Raw genomic sequence first — 22,354 nt, forward strand, 5'->3', positions numbered from 1 at the left:
TGGTGTTTAATTAGGAAACTAAATTTCTGGTGGAATGGGGGAAACCCGAGTCCATTTTATCGGTGCTGGCTGTTGGGGCAGGAGGCTCTGTGGGGATGGGTGAGGTGTGTGCCAGCTCTGGGCCTCCACAGGACCAGCCTGGGCTCCTTCACTGCCATGTGGAAAATGTTGTGGGGGTGTTCAGCACTCAGAGGAGGTGGCCGGTTCCTACCCTGTCCCTGCCCTGGGACAGCTGCAGCGCTGCTGCATCTGCTGAGGAACCAGTTTGTCACTGGAATGCCCAGCTCTGTCCTGGTGTCCCACTGAATTCCCCTCCACCTCCGCAGTGAGTGGGACTTGGACCACAAATGCTTTTTCTGGGCAGTCTGCAGCCACTGAGTTTATTTTTTCAATGTAGAATCAAAGAGCCATTTTCCTACTCTGAAAACATTTTTCCCTTCCCTCTACAGCTGATTAATCAAAAACCTCTAAGTACCTCTGCTGAGCTTGCTAGATCAGATGTCACAGATTACCTGGTAAGGCTTTCTCACAAATTTACTTTCACCCTTTGAATCACATTTGTGGTTTCCTTTATAGCTCTATAATTCTCCCTCCTTGTCCAACACCCTGCATATCTGTTATTGCTGTTGTGGGTGACAGCACACGTGGGACAGGTTGGGATGTGTCTGCTCTGGCAGGGACACTGTCACCTCTCCTCGCCATCCGTGCCACACCTTTGTCCTCTGTGGCTTGTTTTCTTCTCTCCCCAAACACAGTTTCAGTGACACAGGTGCCTATTCTGGGCTGTGTTCTCTGCCTGGCTGCATTCCCTGAGGTTGGGTCATTCCTCAGGATCCCTGGGGGAAGGGAAGGGAAGGGAAGGGAAGGGAAGGGGCTGCTCCTGCTTTGAGTTGTAACCAACAGCTCAGGCACATTTTTATGTCCATTGGTTGGGGTTGGGTTGTTTTGGTCACTGGAGGAAGAGAGAAGGAGTAGATGCTGATTGTGATTTTTTTTCCCATAATGGTACTTGTAGGAATATTCTAGCTGACACAAGGAATGGCCAGAGCAGCTGTGAGTCTCCCAAGGCCTGTGTCCCCACAGCCCAACACAGTTCCTGCTGGCCCAGAGCTCTGTGAACGGTGCAAAGAATGGATTGGGTGGGGAGGGGCACTGGGCTGTGCCAGAGGTCTCCACAACAGGTAGCAGGAAATTGTGGTAAATCCAAATTCTCTTCAATCCCTGTCGTGTGCCCTGGACAGTGTGGTGAGATCTGGGGCATTCTCATGTTGGGTCCTTGCCACCCAGCTGTGCAAAGGTTGGTTTTCCACACAGGTCATTTTTGCCTGTTCCTGGTTTGCTTTGGATGTGTCAGGGCTGTTGTTGTGTTCAGCTCCAAGTCAGGCTGACTTCAACAACAACAACACATCACTTTTTCTTGGAGCATCAGGACCTGGTCCCCAGCAGAGCTGAGGGGAATAGGGGGATTTTTGACACACCCCTCATGGTGGGGGTTTTCTCCCTAAATCCCACAGTCCTCACCCAAAAGGGGCTGGATCTGATGAGCTCTCAGGTGCAGCTCTTCCCCCATTACCTGATTGCTGTTTACTGGACTCAGCTGAAACCAAAATGACCAAATTAACTGGGAAGCCCCAGGCTAAACCTCCCTGTCATGGGTCCACGGCTGTGCCCTTGCTGTCCCACTCCAGAGCTCTGTAAGTCGCTGTTTTGGGGTGATGGTTGAGGGATGGGGGTTTGCAGCTCCAGGAGGGTCTCACCTGTGCTCATTCCCCATCGCCCTGGGAAGGAGAACAGAAATGTGTGCTTTGGGATGAGGTGCTAGGAAATATTTCAGTTGCAGGAAAAGATTTAAGCACTGTCTAGGAGGAAATCCTTTCAAAGAAAGAAATACCTTTGGATTTTAGAATTGAAGAACTGGAGAGATGTTTATTCTTTGAAGAAAATTAGGAATATTTCCAGTTTGTCCCAGCAGAGGTGCCACAGAGGTGGGTCCCAGGTGCTTTTCACAGCTGAATTTTTCTGAGAACTTCCCAAGCCAGTTTGTGTTTGAGAGATTGAGGGGAACCCTAAACATGAAGAGGCTGTGACAAAACACGAGCTTATAAAAGGAGGCAGATTAATCCAGGCCTGATTTCCTGGATCTTACAGCTCACATTGATCCCTGGACCTCCACCGACTTCATGGGACTAATCTGTGTCCGTGCTCAGCAGCTCTCACTGGGAGCAGCAGAGTCACAATTTAAATTTGCGACTCTCTTGGATCTTTGCTCGTTGTTTCGTGTGATGGGGGGAAAGTTTAAAAACATTGGAAAAAAAAAAAAAGTTTAAACTCCATCCGGCCTGTCCTGTTTCAGAGGGACGAAGTGCGGGCAGCCTGGAGAAAAAAGGCTGCGGAAATGGGAAATGTCGGGGATGGAAGGGGGCCTGGCTCGGGGAGCCGTCGGGGCGAGGTGGGGAGGAGGCGGTGGGGCCGCCCCTGGCCGGGGGAGGCGGAGCCGGGCCGGGGGAGGCGGCGGGAGGCGGCGGCCGCAGCCGGGACGCGCACGGTACCGGGGAGCGGGGGGCGGCCGGGAGGATCCCGGGGCTCGACCCGGTGGGTGCGGGCCGGGGCGGGGGGGGGACAGCGGGACCCACCCGGGGCTGCCACGTCCTTCTCCTCGGGGTCCCGCCGCGGCCCCGGGCTCCGTCTGCTCTGGGCGACGCCGTGGCCGCGCTCCGGTCCGTGCTGGGGACGGGGGAGGTTGGGAAGCCCCGGGGTCCTGGATGCTCCGTCCGCCGGCGGCTCCGGGCCCCGCGGCAGCCCCGAGGCCGTCCCGCACGGGGCAGGGGGCTCCGTGCCCGGGGCCGCTCCCCGCAGGCTCCGCTCGGCGCCCGGTGGCGGAGAACGAAGGTGCTGCCCCTGTGACGGCACCGTGGGACCGGCTCCCTCCTCCCGGCAGGTGACGAGGTGGCCGGAGCTGGGAGCGGAGCCCACCGCGGCCCCGGGGAGTCGCGGAGAGGGGCGAGCAGCCCGGGGGCACGGGCGGACCTGTGGTGGCACCAGGGCCAAGGGAGGCTTTTGCTGAGCTCCCCGGGCGGCTCTGACAAGGACGGGTGCCCGCAGAGCGGGATGGGGACGTGCTGGCGGCAGGAGCGGATCTCGGAGGGTTTGTGGGCCAAGGCTGCAGGGCTGCCCAAAGAGGAAGGGAGGTTGGTGGGGTTGTGATAAGAACACGAGAGCCTCTCCTGCAGCCAGCCACACAGCCCATCTGGAGGCCCATCGGGTCTGCTCTTCCAGTGAACTCAGAGTTTCACTCATATGGTTTTCATTGCTGGAGCGTGGCCTTCATCAGGACCTTAGTTTGATTGTCCTGCCCCTCACTGGGTACCCACAGGGATGGGCTGAAGCCAGGATGCCCAAGGGTGAGGTCAGCTCTGGACATAGGAGATGGGGAGGACAATGTCACCCACCTGCCAGGTTGGAATGTGGGCATCACCTGCCTAATTTGCCTGCAAAGGCTGAGATGACAGGGTGTCATTGGTGTTAATGGAGGGAAATTATGGCAGTTCCTCATCTTGGCAGTGTGGCTGGAGGGTGAGGATGCTGGGGTCAGCTTGACCAACAGCTTCCCTGGGTCAATGTTAGAAACACAAGGGCAGCTGCCCCCACCTCCATCACGAGGTGCCAGATAAGGGCTGGAGCTTTTTGCTCCTGTAATCAATGCTTTGTTTGGAGAAGTTTGGAAATACCTTGTGAGGAAGTTCCTTGTTGTAGAGCAGCACAGTGAGGTGCAAACAGAACTGGGAAGGCAGCAGGGGCTCCGCGTGGTGCCGGGGGAGGTGATGCAAAACCAGCGGTATCACCATGAAGCAACTTCCCCTCAGCCAGCTGTGTCGGAACGTCACGCTCTTGTCACCCTCGCTGGGTGAAAAAAGCAAGATTTGGCATCCTTGGCCAGCCCCAAACGGGGAGGTGACACTCTGCTCTTGTCCCTCAGACGTTGGCAGGGTGATGCCAGCTTGATCCAGAGCCATGTCCAGGTACCTGAAGCACTTCACGGTGGTGGGCGATGACCCCGTGCAATGGAGCAACGACTATCGGAAATGGGAGGAGGAGGAGGAGGAGGCTGGGGAGAAGCAGCCAGATGGAGAGATCAAGCTGGAGCCCCCCAGGAGACACATCTCCTTCCAGTACATGATGAAAAAGCTCTTCAGCTCTCACAGGTTTCAGGTGAGGCAGAACAAACCCAGGCCGAGGGCACTTGTGACAGCAGAGCTGTTGTGGGACAGAGCTCAGGGAGAGCACTGAGGTCATGAACCCCACGGTGCAAAGAGCAGCAGCTGCTGCTGAGCTGAACTGTCCTGTCAGAACAGAGCAGCTCTGCTTCAGGTGCAGATGTCCCCTGAGAGGAGACAAGCCCCAGTGCACAATCACCACAGCTCTGGCATGTGCTCTCCTCCCGCTCCCTGAGCCCTCCACGCCAAGTGGGGTCTGGTGGGGAGGCAGGTGGTTCCATGTGGAATATCCCACCATTCGGGGCAGCAGGAGTGGGAGCAATGGAAGGCTCCATGAAACACAACCAGCCAAATCAGGGCTGTGGGCATCAGGGTGTGTTTGTCTGAAGGGCTACATTGGCTTCTCTTGCTCCTCTGTCTGTGCTGGCATGGGATTCATGTTGGTTTTTCTCCTCCAACAGATTGGGGTTGTCTGCTTGGTGATCCTGGATGCCTTGTTGGTTCTTGGGGAATTGCTTATGGATTTGAAAATCATCCTTCCAGACAGATATAATATAACCCCAAAGGTAAAACGTGGGGAAGTGTCAACATGAACAGCAGTTCCCTCCCTTTGGTGCCTCAAAACTCCCTGGATAGGCTGGGCAAAGCAGGACCTGGACTTCCAGCCTTGCTGAGCCGGTGGTTGTGGAAGAAAAGTCCTCAGCCCTTCTCCTTGTAGAGCCAAACCAGAGGTGCCCTCAAGCAGCAGAGGCTTTCCAGCCTGCTCTGCCTCTGTGCACTCTGCAGGTCTTCCTGCCTTAAACTTGTGCTCTTTTCCAGGTTTTCCACTACCTCTCCCTGTCCATTTTAACCATCTTCCTGGTTGAGGTGGGGTTTAAAGTCTTTGTCTACCGCTGGGAGTTCTTCCACCACAAGTTCGAGGTGCTGGATGGGATCGTTGTCGTCGTGTCCTTCATCCTCGACATCGTCCTCATCTTCCGCGAGCACGAGTTCGAGGCCGTGGGGCTCCTGATCCTCCTGCGCCTCTGGAGGGTGGCCCGGATCATCAATGGTGGGTGCAGGGCTGGGCTGTGTTTGCCAAACTTCCCTGAATCACCTGGGCTTTGTTCCTTTCTCAAACCCAACCCCAGGGGTTTTGCTCTCCCAGTGAACTCAGAGTTCCACCTGTATGGAACTTTAATCAGGCTGCCATTTCTTCGGAGCAGTGACAATCTGCTGCTTGTGTTGGTGTGGAGCCTCAGGTGCATGGCAGCCGGGCACATTCCCCCTAAAAAGAACCCTAATCTGTTCCTGCACCCCTCTCCTGGAGAGGGATGGCTCATGTTCTGAATTTCCTTTGTAGGATCCTTTTGGCAGGGGAGCCCCTGTCTTCCTGAATTTGCTGCTACAGCAGAGTAGGTTTTAATGCTCTGTTCTGCTGTGACTCCATTATCCCCTCCAGGGATGCTGCAGGGCATGTCCTGATCTTACTCTAGATCTTTCTTGCTTGAATTCAAAGGGCTTGCCATAAAAAAAGAAATAGAAAATGTCCCCAAATCAGGCTTTAGTGACTTCACTGCTGTACCTCTTGCAAATAGATATAAATTTGGATATAGCTGAAACAAGCATAGCTGCAAACATTTTCTTCCTTCTTGAGGAAGGAATTTTGGGATTCCAAAGAATATGACAATGAACGATCTCAAATTCCTGCGTGAAACCTCAGCTCAAGCTCTGTCCTGTGTCACTTTTGGTGGGAGCTCCACATTTGACACAGCTGGGATCAGAAGAGGGGACTGCTGGGGCTGTGCCCATTGCCCTCAGCCCCTTTCAATGGGGAGAAGGTGCCTGGTCGGCAGCTGCAGCCAGAAAGAAGAGAGATGTGAGAGCAGCTTGTGGCTTTCCTTAGTTCAGAGTGAAAGTCAGAGAGAAACTGCATTTGTGTGGGGCTGTGGGAACCACGGCAGCCTCACAGCACAGCAGAAAGCCAGGACTGCAATTATGGGTAAATCCCCTCATCCTCGGCTGCTCCAGGCTCCCTGCCAAGCTTTATGCAATGTCCACCTGCTTGCAGCAAAGAGGGACAAAGGGAATCTGCCCCACGCTGGGGTGTTGGGTGTCAGTGCCTGGGCACGGCTCCTGCCGATGTTATCAATGCAAATGAGCAGCAGCGCTGCTTTGTCCTGGAGAACTGAACCCCCAGAGCCCAAAGGGGTGCCTGGAGCACTGGAGTCAGCCATGACCCAGAGGAGCTGTGGCAGGAGGGAGAACGTGATGTTCTTCAGGCTCTCATCGAGCTGCTTTGTTTTATCTTTGTGGGAAGAAAATGCCTTCAGTGCGGGGGCTGAGTTGACATGGGATCACCAAATGGTGCTCATAGAGAAGTGACACCTCTGCCATGAGGAGACAGTGCCTGCTCTCACTGCAGCTGAGCGAGGTGAAGCCACAGCCCTGTGGACCTGAGGATGTGCCAGGTCCTGTTCTGCCAGGCCGCAGTGATCGGCCCAGGGGGTGGAGGAGCCCTGTGGGCCAGGCCTTGCTCTGCTGTCACACCTAAAACTGCTAAAACACAGCAAAGCTGCCCCAACTGCACCCCAGGGCTCTGCCAAGGGAGCAAATTCAGGAATTGAGTGACAGTCAGAGTGATTAATTCAGCTCTGAGGCCGGGCTGCCTCTCCCCAGCAGAGTATGGGTATCCAAATCCCTCCGGTGGCTGATTTAAAACCCTTCCTCATTAAGGAAAGCACTTGGGAAGGGTGGTTGAAGATGACAGAAGCTGAGCTGGAGAAGAACACGTTTAACTCCTTGAGCACAGAGCCTGTGTGCTGTGAACTCCTGCTGGTGGCTGTTTTACAATGTAAAGCAAACCCCCTGTGAATTGTTCCACAGGAATCATTTTATCGGTGAAGACCCGCTCGGAGCAACAACTGTCCAGGTTAAAGCAAGCAAACCTGAAACTTGCCACGAGGGTGGAACAACTGGAGCACAGCTGTTTGGAGAAGGTAAAAAACACGTTTAATTTGGGTCTACCTGCTAATGGTGATCCTTGTGCAAGGTTGGCACTGTTGGCTTGGTTTCCTCATGGGAAAGTGTGGGGTGAGCTGGGCTGAAGAAGCACAGCCCTGCCCGTGCCTCCCTGGGCTGCTCCTCCTCAGAGGAATGATGTCCCTACCTCTGTCCTACTTCTTCTGGCCAGGTTGTGCTGTTTTCCTGCAGCAGGAGATACATTAGAGCAGTGGGAAGACCTGGGAAGTTGTTTGCAGGCTGTTCATGATTTGAATTTTGTCTCCTACAGGAGCAAGAAATCGAGAGGCTGAATAACATATTGAAACAGCATGGACTCCTCAGCCAGCAAAAATAAGAGGCCAGTTTTCCAAGATGGGAATTCTGCTTGAAGATTGCAGTGTTGGAATCTGCCAGCTTGACCTGAAAGGTTTTTCTGTCTCTTTGCTTCCTCTTGATTGTGTTTTCTATAAATGTTTTCTATTTGACCCCGCTTTGATCAGACCTTGGGATGGCAAAAATAGTTCTACTGGAAAATTATTCACCCACAGTCCCTGTAAACAGTAAGTTTTTTTTCCATTCTTGTACAGTTGTACAGTCAAAACTGAAAAATAATTTAATAAAGACACATCTTTACAAGCTATACATCCAGAAAAGTACCACTTATTTAAAATAATTTCTTTTTTATCTGTGATAACATTCTTTATTTGCAGCAAACTTGCAGTACAAATGATAACAACCCAGGCTGAAAAGGTAATTTCTTCTCCACCAGCTGCCTGCTCATCATCAATACATCTCTTTGCCAACCATTCTTTTCATACTGTTGGTAGTTTCCTCATTTCTGTTGCTGCTTGTGCCACTTTGTTATTTATATAACATTCATTTCAGAAACACCAACACACCACTCCTTTCCCTGACAAAGAAATCAGCCCCAAAATAGAGGCAAACATGTGCCATCTTACGTCAAACAATGCCTTGTTCCAGCAGCAGATCCCAGTTTTGATTCTGCATTCCCTCATCTTCTCTTCCCTTTTCACTGCTCCCTCACAGCCCTTGGGGCTGCAAAGTTCTTTGTCCCCACAGCTCATAAATCCATGGATCAAAAGAACTGTAATGTGTAAGAACAGATGTAGGTGAGTGCACTGCTGGGAACAGTCAGACTCCAGAAAAGCCATAAAGAAGCAAATTCTAAAGGGCCAGGCTGGTGTTTGAATTTTTTCAGGTGCTAGAGTGTCCCTGTGGAGAGGCTGTTTGAGAGCTGAAGAGTGAGATTTAAGAAGTGGGAATTCTGAGAGATGGTGACTGCAGCAGGTGTCTCCTATGGATTTCAGCCCACTCAGCTGGAGGGGTCACTGAAACCACAACTCAACTGTTCAGGTTTTTTACAAAAGGTAATTAATTAGAGGTGTGGGGGAAATAGCCAGAAATATGTAGCTTATTCATCTATGCAAGGAGATAAAGCAGAGGCCTTATCTAATAGCACATGATGAGTTTAATTAGCAATTTAGCTCTGCTGTTGTGGGATAATGAACTTGCTTTCCCTGTGTGTCCCTGTGCTCTTCCCTTCCCCTCCTGCCTCTGCTGGCCAGGCTGGGGCTGGGCCAGAGCCACCAGCGAGTTCAAACTGCAACCTTTGTCCTCCCTGCACAGTTATAATTGGGTACTTTCCACTTCAGGGGGGTTTCTTCACCCTAAACCTTCTGAGAACCCTCACAAGGTCTCACCCTTCCTCTCTTGGCCAAATTTAGCCCAGTATCTACAACTTAGAAAAAAATGATGGCCCATCATAGTCACAGGATAAACAATAGACTAAAAATAAGATAAAGCAGAAATATGGGGGGTTTTATGCATGCTTACCTTAGACAAAGGGATAGAAAAAGTCAAAGGGTAACTTGATGTTAATGGTGGGCCAAGCTTTGTAGCTTGGCTCTGCAGGTGAAGAAATATCAGTGAAAACCACAGAACTTGTTATAGGAATTATCCTTTCCCTTCCTGAGGGAAGCTGCAATGAAAATACAAACAGGACTTAGCTTCAGTTTTCTATTTGTACAATCATTTATTTGGTCTGGATTATATTTGCTAAAAAAGCTTTTTTTTTTTTCCTTTTCTATGTAGTTCTATGTTTCTTTCCATAAATGCTATATAGATTTTTATTGAAGTGTGTTTTGGCAAGGAGCCCACAGCTGTGTTTGAGCTGGAGGAGAACTGCTGGGTGTAAATACATTCTAATGTGAAGTGCTGCCTTTAGATAATGAGATTATCTGGGTCATTGTCACACAGCTGATACCCAAGGAAAACAAGCCACTTGTTTTTTCTTAAATCCTGTAATTTAATTACATACCTGCTTCAGTGTGGTGCTAGTGATTGTGGCTGTAACATTCACTATCCTGGCTTGTGGATTGACCAGGGATCCATATTTAGTCCACTTCACTTCTATTCCCAGTGACACAGGTATTTGGCATGAGCTCTGCAAAGTGTGAGAAATCATCTCATTGTCTGCCTTATGCAGAAACCATCACAGTAATTAATTATTCATGTTATTAAAAGGGTAGAATGTCCCCACAAAGCTCACTGGGGAGGTTACCAGAGCAGATGGACCCTGCACTGCTGCTGGGCAGGACAAAATCCTGAACTCTGCCAGGGCGGAATTTTGAAGGCTACAATGTTAAATATTTTTAGGCATTTCTCCTTGAACTCTCACATTTCTGGTTACAGAAACCATTCACTCTTTAGCTGCAGAAGCATGCAAGAGACCATCCACAGTCTTCTATTGTGATATTGTGCTTCTCTCTCTCTCTTACCCTGGCCTGGAGTAGGAGGGGAAACCCTGATTCTGTTCCTTCCCTCTGTCACCTCTGGTGCTTCATCCTTAGAAGAACAACTCTCCAACCTATGTTTAAACAATTCATTTCCTACCCAGTATTTTGCCCTGATCCATAGCTGAGGTGCCTGGATACCAGCTTGATTAAATATAACTTCTACAGCAAGAATGAAACCCTCTGTGAATATTCCATGAGTTTCTTCCAGCTTATTTCTGCATTCCCAGCCCCATTTTCTCTTCCAGTTGGTTCCTGCATTTTTAGGGTGTGAAGCTGAGCTGATGCTGCAGCACAGGCACAGATCTCGTGAGGGTGGAGGGGTGGGAGTGGTTGAACTTCACCTGTTCTGAGATGTGGAGCTGAGTTATTGGCACCCAGTCAAGCACATCCTGGGCTTGAGAATTCCCAAATGAGGCCACGTACTCAGGAAAGCTTTGGCCCTTCAGCACATCAAGGAGGGTCTGAGCCAAAGGCTGGCATTTCATAGCTGCTGTAATTCTTCCAGAAACAAAAAAAAAAGATGAGTTACAGCAAAATCCATTGGTTTGGCACAGTCATCATTTGTCCTTGCTCTCTGCTCTGTTCAAGCCTTCTGGCTACAGTTGCTAATGTACACAATCTTTCCAAGAGAAAGACCATTGTTAATTAAATGACATTTTTTATAATTAAATACTCTATTCTCAATATTCCTCCAGCTTTATAAATGGCCCAGGACCTGAACAGGGCCTAAGGGAAAGGGTTGTCAGAGGGTTAAAAGCATTAAATATAAAAAAAAATAATTTCTTACCGTAACTTGCAGCCTGATATCATGTTATAACCAAATAATACTGGGGCTCTGGCTCCCTGTGCTGCCAGGCAGTCCTGGGTGGATGTGCTGTGCAGAATGGTGAGTTGGCCGTGTTTGTTACTACTCTGAATGATGCCAGATGTAACACACAGTTAAGGGAAATTAAATGCTTGATGGATATCGGGACAAAAAAAGAATCCTTAATCATATCCTTAAAATATAGCTGCAAATGCTATAATGGCTCCAGATTCCTGTCCCAGTGTGAAAAAGCACCGGGGTGTGCAATGGAGGGCTAAATGTACCTCAGTACACAGTCCCAGGAGATTGCAGTCAGGACTGAGTCATTCCCTCCTCAAACACAGCCAGAAAAGCACATTTTTATTTTTGGCAGAGAACAGATGTATTTCGTAGATGTCCGTGCTAGAAAGGCTTTGTGAGGATGGAGCAGAGCAAGTGCAGCAAACAGAAATGCAGCAGGGAAAGGATATCCTTGAGGCTGGAATCCTGCTCTGACAGGCAGCCCAACAACATAACCAGGATTGCCACTGAGAGGAACTGGCTGTGTGTTTTCCTGCAATGCAAACAGAGCATTAGTTCTTATCCTGCACTGAAGTGGTTGGAAAACACAGAAATATTTCAGTTATTTTAGGATTATGACCTGCCTTGAATGATGAGGACAAAACTGTAAGTAAGGCTTTGCTTTCTCTGTTACAGTCACAAGCTGGGGCTTGTAAATGTGACAGATTTTGAAGGCCTCCATGGCCCAGCTCTGAAATGCTGCCTCATCTGGGCATCCAGGGCAAGTTCTGCTTTACCTTGCTGCTAACAATTGTTCTGATTCAAGTTTAATAAGTTTTGTAATTAAATGTCTTTTACCAAGTCACCCATGACATCTCCACAGTTACCTGAGTGAAGCTGATTTCAAAGCTCTGCTCTATTGAAAGTGCTTCTCTGCTAATTGCCCCCAAGACAAAAGCAGCAGCTGCTTCTATTATTTCTCCTGTGTCTGTGTGGGTAATGTGATAATTCACCTGAAAATTAAACATTTTAGATATTAATTTGAATAAATACATAAGAGAAACTTAAAAAAAAAATAAACCATGCAAGTATTTTCTTTTTTCCTTGCTTAAGAAACTCAGCTCCAGGGTGGGGATGGATTTTATCCCCTAGAGGCTGGAGCCTCTTCACAACTGACTTCTTGATAAACCTAAGCACAGACACAATATTCATCTACTTTAAAATTAATGATGATGTGCAGCATCTATTCCTCTCTCTGTCATTAGTGCCCCTGAAATAATTTTGTCCCAAGCATAAAGTAAATTCTAAACTCACATCATTGCCTGTTTTGCCACATACACAGAAGTAAGACCAGGATTTCAGCCTGGCTCCATGTTATATTGTACAGAGTTATTTTTTTCTTGCAAAACACTCTCTTTTACCCAAAATCAGTGCTTCTCCCATGATATTTGCTTTGGAGATGTCACAATATATGGAAGCTGCAAGGCCTCCTGACAGCTTTGCAGTTTGGGAATCAGAAGTGATTTGATGTTTTCCATCAGCTCTGAGGAGGAAAAGGCTGCCAGACCTACCCCAAGAACTGCATTGATGCACAGTCCATCCAAAACCATGGGGAGCCTCAGGGCTTCAGCACTGCTCAGGAAAGTCCTCATTCCATTCACAGACTGGACAGCTATGGACTGGACAGTAATATTCACCTGGAAAACAGACTCATGTCAGCTCTGAACACTGGGTATAATTAATTTTGGCTTTTTCTGTGTTATTATATTTGTGACCTTTCTGGTTTCTGTTCCACAGCAACAGCATGCAGTAATTCTCTGAACAACTGCTGTGTTACAAGTGCTGCTGAAGCTCAAGCAAAGGGTCTGGGTTTAAATAAAAAAGAGATTTTCTTGAAAATAGGGAGTTTTATATGAGAGGAATGTATCAGGCTTGAGTATTTGCAGGCAGCATTTTATCTTGGAGTTGCTAAGTATCATTACTGATAGCAAATGATGTAATTTTTTAAATGTAAAGATTTGATCAATCAGTGAAAAATTCCCACTGACTATAACTTAATAAGAATTTTGCCCACAGCTCTTCCAACTAATTTAGAAGGATACTTACCATCTGACTTGATTTGGGCACCTGAGGGAGAATAAAAGGACAAATTAAAGCAGTAGCAAAGATCTGACCTATTGCACATAGCAGTCAAGTAAAGCAGGTAAGGCTTTGTCTATTTAACTCTCTCTCATAACAATAACTTTTATGTTGTGGAGTTAATTTGATATAAACCAGAGTATCCAGGAAGTGTGAAAAGAACTGTCACAATCCAATCCCCTCCTTCTTCTGACTTTTAGAATTATTCAGAGACCACCAGTTTAGGAAACCCGCCAGGCTGTGCTTCCCAAATGAAGAGCTTTTGTTGTCCTGTTCCATAGTTTCATGGTCTCTAAACCAATAAAAGAGAAGCAAGTATCTCTCTTGTTATACAGTTGACCCACTGAAAAATATCCACCAGAAATATTTCATGGAAAGGCAAAAATGTCAGACCAAGGTTATCAGTCAGGTAAAAATACTCCCATGGAGTACAATTTTGTCAAAAGTTTTACTTTTCTGAATGTTTGGGTCACATCTTTGGGAAGGGACCAAGGATTGGACTCTGATCATGAAGCAATTGTGCAGAATTATGATGGGATACTGAGAGCAGTGACTCATCTCCTGTCCCAGCAGGGAACACATTCCTGGGAGCTGCAGAGCTGAAGGTGGTGCAGGTACAGTTTGTCACACATTCATCATCCCAAGTACAGCCCAGCCATCAGAATGAGCTGGATGAATAAAAGTCTCTGTAATAAAGATTAGACTCATCCTTCAGGGAATGGTGCTAGGAGGAGTGAGCACCACTCCTGAAGTTCTGTTTGTCATGCCTGGGGTGATGGATGGTGTCTCTGGAGCTCACTCAGAGCACTGCAGCCACGCTGCTGCCTCAGCTCCCCCCCAGAAAAGGCAGGGCCAGCTCATTGCTGTGGCAGCTCCACCTCACTGAGCGTGGTGTGTGTGAGGATCCAGCTGGGACATCCCAGGAATCCCCAGCCCTCCTTGGATCTGCTGACCAGGCACAGAGCAGAGTTTATCTGCAGCAATTCCCAAACGTTGTTCTCACTCCAGCCGCCCGTGCAGGCAGGGAGGGTGGCATGCTGGGGATGGGGCGTTCTGTGGGACCCGCTGTCCCAGTGCTCCCAGTAAGGCTCCCTCTCTTACTGGTTTGCCGTTTTTTTGCCGGCAGCTCCACCTGCTGGCACTGGGAGCGCTCCTGCTCTGCCCTGTGGCCACCCTGTCCCAATGCCATCACCTTCCTGTTGTCACCTCCAGCTCCCTTTTCTAAGGGAACCTTCCCACAGAGCATCTCCAGCAGCTTCTCAGCCTCCTCCAGGTCCTGCAGCTGATCCCTCCTGACACCCAGCGTGCTCTGGGCAGAGCTCTGACCCCTCCCAAGCTCAGCCATTACCTTGGCAAGCAGCACAGGGATAAGGGGTTATGGATTTTCCAGTCAGGAAAGGGAATTCATCTTTAAATCAAACCCACTCAGCTGCTGGAGCCCAGCCTGAGCCACTCTTGCTCTTTTCTGGTCCTGCAGCCAACAAGAACTAATTTTGGGAGGACATGGAGACACTTAAAGCCCTTCTGAGGCAGGGTTTTCTCCACTTCTTCCACAGCAGGAGGATCAAAAGCCAACATTTGGGAGCAATCCTTGGTTGATTTCAATGAGATCCTGAAGGAGCAGGAGAATGATCCCATCTGTGAGGGTGTGAAGTGCTTAGTGGGCTTTCCTTGCCTTTGGGAGCTTTGCAATCTGTGAGCAGCCTGGAAGGGGTCTTTAAGCAGTTCCTCACTGCTAATTAAATGAATTTAAATAATTACATAAATTAAAATAATTTTAATGGTGAAGAGGTTGCTGTTTCTTTACAACCTTCAGCTTCTGGAAGGAGCCATCATGTTAAGGTATGATGCATTTCAGTTTCATTTTTTTCATGAGTGATTTCTTTGTCTTCCTGAATATCCTTACAGGGGATTTATTTGTACAGAAGACATCATCCCCCAGGTCAGAAAGGGATGAAAAAGTAGGCAAAGCTTTGAAAAACAGCCCCAGACTGGATTTTAGCAGGCAGGATCCAAAGAAACCTGCTCTCAGTCATGTTGTCTGGGAGCATAAAGAAAGCTGTGTCGGCCCCCACTAGCAAAAACTGAGGCTTGGAGGAAAGGGGCAGATGTAAAGGATTAAACCTGACAGGTTTACCTTGCAGTACAAAGGTTTAGCAACTCTTTAAAACTCAGATTTCTTAGAATTATGTGTTCTGATAAATGGGCTTCTTGGAAAAGCCTGAACATGCACAGGAACAAGAAACTGCACTAGCTCAGTGCCACGACCTTGGCTCTTCAAAACTATTATTTTTTACTTTATCTTTGACTATATTATTTATATTTTGCTAAGTAGAGAACAGTAAATGCTTCTGTTACCAAAGCTTGAAGTAAAAACATTCCCAAAGGCTGTATAAAATCTGCTGTATAGGGAGACATTTCTTCCCAACTCACAATTTAAAAATCCAAATAAAACACAATATCCCTCAGTAAACAGAAGTTATTTCATCCTGCAGATGTAAAAGATATAAAATATGAGTATTTCAGCTATATCACTGTTTCAAATCATACTTACTGCCAAAATGCTGGAGTTGATATAAAACAACATGCTAAGTGCTTGAATGCTGTCACATTTTTCCACACTTACTGATCTAATGCATTTTGTGGCTTGGTTTACTAAAAAGCCTGGAAAAAAAAGTCACCAAGTATTACTGGAGGAAATGAAAGAGCAATTATGAAAAGCATAAATGAAAAAAAATACAAGTACCAGCAAAATTGAAAGTAAATGTCATCTCTATTGCAGATAAGGTTTTAGGTGAGCTTTGAGGAATGAAACTTTTTCTATTCTCAAAAAAATGCTATAAGAAAAAATATTACTTCTTAACAAGCAGAAAAAGCTTCATGAAAATTACTTAGTTTTTGAATCTCTTAATAAGATTTTTTTTTCTTTCACAAGAGACTTCAGTCCTGTAATCACCACCCTGACTGAGACCACATTTAATGATGGCAGTGGGCTTTGGGAAATGCAGGTGTGGGTTTGGTTGTGGGTTTTTTTTTTCAGGAAATTGTGTGCAAGGTTAAAATGCAGAGCTCAGCCTGCAAATCTGACTTGTGAGAGGAACCCCTGGGCAAAGGGAAAGTGCCAAGGCTGAAAGGATCACAACATAAGGACTGTGAGCAGACAGAATTACCAGTTTCCTGAGAGGTTTAATAAAATAAAAATAGTTTTATTTTTTGCACCAGGGCTGGCTTGGTGCAAACCCCTCCTCCCTCAGGGTGTCACCCTTGTGCTGTTTGCTTAAACCATTTATGCCAAACAGGACATTTTCTTGTTGGATAAACAACCCTCTAACAAGATTTTCAGGGATTTACTTATCTCACTTTGAATGTTTAATGGAGACACAACACAATTTCCATTCTATGTCTTAAAAAACCAAACAAAACAGAGAAACAGAAGTGATTTGAAAATCATCTGTTTATGAATCCTTAGCTGAATTCTCCATGGGGAGTGTGCCAGCTTTCTGACTGACTGATCTAAGAACAGAATCCTAAAAAGCAAAAATTTGGGACTCAAGTGTATTTTCCAACCTGCAGGATTTGCATCAGAGCACCAAGAAGAGACAACAGGACTTGGCAGCCTCAGGAATGCATCCTCTGTCTGGACAGGAACCCCATACTGCCAAAAAAAAGCCACAGTCAGGTACACAGGTGTGGTTCAGCCCGTTTTTATTGACAACAAATATGAATAAAAGCAGTACTTATTTCCACAGGGTCTCTCAATAATGCTCTGTGCAGCAATTTTTCAGTCACTGCTACAGCTTTGTGCTGAAAATGGCAGGAAAAAAGTGCCTTATTTTTCAAAGATCTTAAAAATCTAGCTCACTTTTTAAGTAACTAAACACAAAATATTACATTTTTCTTTTTACATTTCTATATTTAAAGACCAATATAAATTTTGCTTCTTCCAGCAGAACTGCATTATTTAAAAGCAGATGCAAACAATGCTGATTTCTTCTTTCTGGAATAATTTAATACTAATTGCACCAAATATAATTTCCCTCCTATTGAATCAGAGAGAATTTACCTCATATCTGGAAGTTTCATTTGCCTCAGAGGGATTTTGAGCATCTGGATCCAAATTCCAGCTGTCAGGCTCAGCACTGAAAGTAGCACCTCCAAATTTGTCAAGCAACTCATCAAAATTTTCTGCAGTTGGGATTTCAGGGGATTTGAGGTACAGGGCTTGTTCATCTGACAAAATATTTAGAGAAGGAGATAATTTAAGGGAAAAAAAGATACAGAAACAATACTTAGTAACAATGAGACAACTTTCAACATTATTTATTTAGGATGCTAAATTATTTACAAAAAAAAACCCCCAAACTATTTTGTTTTTTCCAACAGACAAGACCAAGAGTACCAAATGTTTAATTTCATGTTTTCACAAGTGAAAGGATCACAACATAAGGACAGTGAGCAGACAGAATTACCAGTTTCCTGAGAGGTTTAATAAAATAAAAATAGTTTTAAATTTAGGTTTTTTTCTGGTACCTAAAGAGCTTACAAAAAAATAACACCACAATGCTTAACATTGCCTACAACTCTACTTACAGTTTGTAGCATGAATGCAGAAAATACTGGGATTTACTTGGTCAATTAATTTAAATATCCTTTCTGGTGGATTTGCTTCAACATCAAGAGAATACACAGCAGCTTTCTGACTACACAGCTGGCTGTCACCTCTGCAAAGACACAAAATAAATGAATGATCCACTCAAAGTTAGTGTTGACCAGACTTTAAAGTTTTTTAATCTACTGAGGCAGCACCAGAAAAATTTTAAAAGCATGAAATTACTGAATTTAGCATAATTTGTAGAACAATTATGCATCCTTAGAAGGTTCCTATTGTTTTATACTCTGTGCTTAATAATAAATAATAGAGAATTCTCCCACATGTTTTATTCAGCAGGGGAAACTGTGAGCAGCCACATGAAGGAAGGTAAGAAACAGACTGGGGGAGGGAAAACCAGGGACAATATGAGAGAGAAAATGTCAAATTGGGTGGGATCCAGATGGTTGAGACCCCAAAAATGCAGGGCTGCACCAGAGGCCACACACAGCTCAGCAGCACTTTCATTCCTACCACCCAAGTGGGATGTCAGAGCAGGAAACCAGGTCAGTTCTGTGGATGTTGGAATAATATTCGATTTGAGCAGGGAATGGGAAGAATTCCTGCTTGAGATGATGTGAAAGAAATGGCAGAGAGAGGAACAGGAGGTGAAATAACCCAGCCTGTCTTGGAGAAGTGTTTAAGGCTGTGCCACGGGCCCATCAGGAGCTGCAGGACAATGGGAGAATGTGCCAGTTCAGAGCCTGGCAGCTCTGGAGTGCCCCACATGCCACAAACAGCAGCTGATGATCCCTCTGAAACTGGATTTTAGCAGCACAGAGCAGCTGAGGACAGGCCCTGGAGAAGTGAAATGACTGTCAGAAATTTTGAAGCCTGGAGTTAAGCTCTTCCATGAGGTGAGTCATTTGTTAATAGGATCAAACCCAATAGGATCCCACCATAAATCAAACCCTTCTGCTGCTGTTTCAGAGATCTCACGGCCTCTGCATTGGGATCAGCCAAAATAACACAAATATGCAAATGTAGATAAGCTCTGATGTAAATAATGAGACCCACAACACCTTCAGACACTGAAAATCCCCTGGCTTTTCATGCAAAATAAACATTTTACACAAAAGAATTTGGGCAAAGGAACACAATTTCATTTGAGGCATTTCTAGTTGACAAAGGCAGCACAGTCATCTGAGGCAATTAAAGTGTCACTCAGGAGGGTGTTGATTAGACCTTTCTGATCCATATAAATATCTATAAATGGGGAGCAGGAGTCTTTTGTGTGCCAGAACAATAAGAAACCACAGTCTGGCATGACTGCTAATTCAAATTCCAAAGCACCAAGAATAAACCCAGTGCTCAGATTGGCATAATTTATACAGAAGGTGGGTTGAAAAAGCTGCACTTATTGTTCTGAGAAGTCACCAAGAGATTTTTTTTGCACATTATTATTTTGAAATGAGCTTTCTTAACTCCTCTTTGAGAAGATGAAGTTGGGTGAAGGTGTTTTCAGATTAAATAGCAAAGAAACAACTCCTGGCTTTACTTTTTTGGTATAATGTTACATTTTATTGTTTGTGAAGTGGCAGTGGGGGAGCAGGTTGGGATGGTGACTTGTAAAATTAGGGTCAGAAAAATGCTCACACTATTTCAACAAGCTCTGAATGGATTAGGTGTGTAGCTGATATCATAAATGTAATCAAAGAGGTCACTGATAAATTTACTGATAAAAACTGGTGATCTACAGCAGTGGCCAGATTGGTCCTTTGGGATCAGTTTTTTTAACTCCCAGACATTGCATTGATCAAAGTCTAAAGATGCATCATTCTTACCCCAAAAAAGCAGCACCACCTAAATGCCCACCGGGAAACAGGAGGAAAGAGGGAATGAGAGGGAGAGAACTGGGTGGGAGGCGGATTTGCTGCTCTGCCTGGCTGGGGAAGGACGACAGCAGGGAGAGGACAGGCGGCAAAGGAAGGATTTTGTGCTTTCTGGTTATTTCTGCACTCACATGACCACGGGGATGGAGCACGTGGTGAAGAGGCTGAAGTCCTCGGCGCTGCAGTCGGGGTCACAGCAGCAGTTGGTGTCGCACTGTGCCACCAGCAGGTCGCAGACACAGAGCCTGGCAACTGCAGCAGAGAGCGAAACGAGAGCTGCAGCGGGGACGCCGCACACTTCCCCTTGTCACCTCACCTTTTAGCGGTCAAAAGTCTTCTCCAAATTCATGTTTTCTTGAAGTTATTTCTAAAAGGAATCTTTTCTGCTGCTGAGCAAATTTATTTGGAACACGTGGACAAAACCAAGCTGTGCTAAAAACTGTTCCCTGAGAAACAAAACCCAATGGGGATTTTGGAGGTGTGAAAATCTGCTCAGCCTCGCAGAGGAAAAAAAAAATAAGAGGTACCAACAAGGTGTGTTTATCTGCTTGTTTCAGTTTATCAGGGAGAAAAATAAAACATTTTGAAGGAGCAGAGATGTTTACAAGTTTTGAAGATGGCTCAGGGGCCAGGAATACATTTCCCTGATGTGCCAAAACAACCATAATTGACTTCTTTGAAACTGTTTTTTATCTCTGTTTTTAGATACTGTGAAATATCGTAATCACAGACAAATTGCTAATAATTCTGTAAACTGGCTCAGTAAATTACACTTGGCAAATTCTTCAAACTCTCTGAGGTCTTCAAGTTTATAAATTCAAAGAACAGATATTATTCTACTGATCTGTTTTTGAGAGTTGTTGTTCTATAATTAATCTAGACTTAAGAATAGCACAGATGAGGAAAATTAAGGCCAGTGTTTTAAAATAAAGACATTCAAAGAATAATTTCATAACTAATTCCTTTATTTCACTTTGACTGCTGCCTGTTTCCCTGTGGCCCTGTGGATGTTCTCTGACCACCTGAACAGCATCCAGGTATTTCCTGGAATCTCTGGAGTTCTGACTGTTCTCTTGGCTGAGCTTAGCCCTGGATCCTTAGCTCACCCCGTAAACAGAGAAGTTTAAACATGGATGATTAGATTGCAAGGTTATGTCTGTGAGATTAGGGATTTAAGTCCCTTTTCCCTAGGAGGTAGCACTGGGGTGGCTTTCCTTTGGCAAGCATCCCATGGAAAGCTCAGCTGAGGGCAACACCACCAGGATATAAAAGTGACATCAAAGTGTAGCAAATTATACAGTGGGAAACACCTTCTGAGAACACAGTAACCAAACTTGTGAGCTCTGGTTTTATGACAATGTATCCACAGCGCTTGGGGCACAGTGTGCATCCAGCCCGGGCTGTGCTGGAGCTCTCCAAGGACACCCAGGGCACTCCTGTGCCAGCTCCGAGCTGCTGCTGTGCCCAGAGCAGTGCTGGGTGGGCAGCAGACCCTGCCCTCCACCCCACGGACCCTCCGGGCTGTGGGATGCCCAGCTCTGGATGTCCATGCCAGGATCAGCGTGCCCGGGGCCTGGGGCCTGCTCGGGGCTGGCTGAGCCCTCCTGAGGAGGCTCCGAGCGGCCTCGGCTGCAGCTGCCCGGGGTGCCCCGAGCAGAGAGCCCCAGAGATCCCCGCCAAAGCCGGGCGGGTGTGCCAGCCCTGGGCGACCGCAATGCGAAGGGGAGGCCAAGGACCGAATGCCCGAGGGAGGCCTCAGCGGGGCTCCCTCAGCCGGGGAGCGCCGCCGGTGCCCGCGGCGCACGGAGGGCACCCACCGTCCGTGACCGGGGCCGGCGCGCTGCGGACCCGCGCCTGTGCGGCATCACTTGTATCGGCCGGCTCTTCCGCCCGGAGCGGCGGCGGAAGAAGGAGGAGGAGGATGAGGACGCAGAAAGCCCTGAGCCGCGGCGGCGCCGCCATGGCGGCCGCCCTTAGCAACGGCGCGTTGCCAGGGCGCGCGGGGCATGACGGGAAAGGCGAATCCCGCTCTCGCGAGACTTGGCGGGTGAAGGGGAAGGGCCGCGCCCCGAACATGGCGGGCATAAGGAGGGCACGGCCCTGGGTATCTGTGGCTCCTTCAGCCGCCTTCGGGCTCCCTCATCGCCCCCCAGCGCGGGGAGCCTCGGGGAGAGGCCACGCGTAGGGTTCTGGCTGGATATGGCCGTCGTGGTGGTGCCAGGCGGCCGCCTGTGCCACCCAGCGCCCTCAGGAACAGCCCCGGTGGTGATGAGGGGTCGGTGCCCCCTCAGAGCCACGGGAAGGGGTTCAGGTGGAGCGGGCCAAGTGTAACCCACGAAGGTGGTTTGGCAAAAACTCCTGAAAGGCCCCGCATTTAAAAAATATAAAAATTAAAAAATTGGGAAATAGCCCAAAATCAGTCAAAAAGGGCTGATGGCATTGCGCAGGGGAAAACAGAATTTAATGCATTCTTCTTGCATCAGGAATTACTTGGCAAAGCTGATGGTGCACAGGGGACCAGACTCCAAGATGAAAACCAAGCCTTGCTGAAATGTGAAAGCACAGATTGCACCCTGGATGAATGTGGGCAGGAGCTGGATGAATAAAGAGGTATTAATTCTTACTGCATCTACCATTGAAATGGAATAGAAGTGGGCAACTGTTCAAAAGCAAAGTAGGATGGAATTAATCTGGCTTTCTCGTGACCTTTTTTTTTTTAGGGCTTCACTCACAGCAACAGTTCACCTAAATCCACTTAAAATACTTGCTGTAATAGGAAAAAACCCACCTTTGTCATGTAGAGAAAGGCAAGACATCTAAGAAAAACCATTTGAAAAACTCCCCACCACAAAACTTACCCTGGTATTGGACTTGTGAAACGTTCCAAAGAGCAACTCCTAGTGTGTAGGATAAGATCA

The 22,354-nt window shown here is 47.2% G+C and overlaps 2 protein-coding genes and 1 long non-coding RNA gene across 5 annotated transcripts; 2 read left to right on the top strand and 1 right to left on the bottom strand.

Annotated features, from left to right (window-relative positions):
• Positions 1–415: 415 nt before the first annotated feature.
• On the top strand, positions 416–7,838 carry HVCN1 (hydrogen voltage gated channel 1). Of its 3 annotated transcripts, none has more exons than XM_066562140.1 (6): positions 416–515; positions 3,977–4,209; positions 4,676–4,780; positions 5,034–5,265; positions 7,080–7,192; positions 7,486–7,838. In XM_066562140.1, exons 2-6 carry the CDS (start codon positions 4,012–4,014, stop codon positions 7,549–7,551), a joined length of 714 nt encoding a protein of 237 aa, XP_066418237.1. In that variant the 5' UTR covers positions 416–515; positions 3,977–4,011; the 3' UTR covers positions 7,552–7,838. The 3 variants fall into 3 exon arrangements, with proteins under 3 accessions (XP_066418237.1, XP_066418235.1, XP_066418236.1); XM_066562138.1 differs by lacking the exon at positions 416–515 and adding an exon at positions 2,490–2,545; XM_066562139.1 differs by lacking the exon at positions 416–515 and adding an exon at positions 2,509–2,592.
• On the bottom strand, positions 7,837–21,421 carry TCTN1 (tectonic family member 1). Its single transcript, XM_066562137.1, has 15 exons — positions 21,254–21,421; positions 19,568–19,688; positions 17,547–17,677; positions 17,020–17,186; positions 16,524–16,611; positions 15,511–15,620; positions 12,924–12,944; positions 12,389–12,514; positions 11,705–11,830; positions 11,286–11,370; positions 10,800–10,938; positions 10,354–10,510; positions 9,535–9,660; positions 9,051–9,195; positions 7,837–8,301 (listed from the first exon to the last, which is right to left on the bottom strand). Exons 1-14 carry the CDS (start codon positions 21,396–21,398, stop codon positions 9,052–9,054), a joined length of 1,686 nt encoding a protein of 561 aa, XP_066418234.1. The 5' UTR covers positions 21,399–21,421; the 3' UTR covers positions 7,837–8,301; position 9,051.
• LOC136564271 (uncharacterized) lies at positions 11,962–16,702 on the top strand. The gene is made up of 3 exons (XR_010784697.1): positions 11,962–12,549; positions 12,894–13,020; positions 16,530–16,702. It is a non-coding gene; the product is annotated as an uncharacterized lncRNA (long non-coding RNA).
• Positions 21,422–22,354: the final 933 nt, after the last annotated feature.

Source organism: Molothrus aeneus, chromosome 18 (assembly GCF_037042795.1).
Source record: "Molothrus aeneus isolate 106 chromosome 18, BPBGC_Maene_1.0, whole genome shotgun sequence".
NCBI lineage: Eukaryota > Metazoa > Chordata > Aves > Passeriformes > Icteridae > Molothrus > Molothrus aeneus.

Excerpts from the sequence above, each read along its gene's own strand:
- TCTN1 (XM_066562137.1), bottom strand. The coding sequence starts at position 21,398 with ATGGCGGCGCCGCCGCGGCTCAGGGCTTTCTGCGTCCTCATCCTCCTC. Across the intron at positions 19,689-21,253 it reads GCCGGCCCCGGTCACGGACG|TTGCCAGGCTCTGTGTCTGC; the intron begins GTGGGTGCCCTC and ends TCTCTGCTGCAG. Across the intron at positions 17,678-19,567 it reads TGCTCCATCCCCGTGGTCAT|AGGTGACAGCCAGCTGTGTA; the intron begins GTGAGTGCAGAA and ends GTGTCTTTGCAG.
- HVCN1 (XM_066562140.1), top strand. The coding sequence starts at position 4,012 with ATGTCCAGGTACCTGAAGCACTTCACGGTGGTGGGCGATGACCCCGTG. Across the intron at positions 5,266-7,079 it reads GGTGGCCCGGATCATCAATG|GAATCATTTTATCGGTGAAG; the intron begins GTGGGTGCAGGG and ends ATTGTTCCACAG. Across the intron at positions 7,193-7,485 it reads AGCACAGCTGTTTGGAGAAG|GAGCAAGAAATCGAGAGGCT; the intron begins GTAAAAAACACG and ends TGTCTCCTACAG.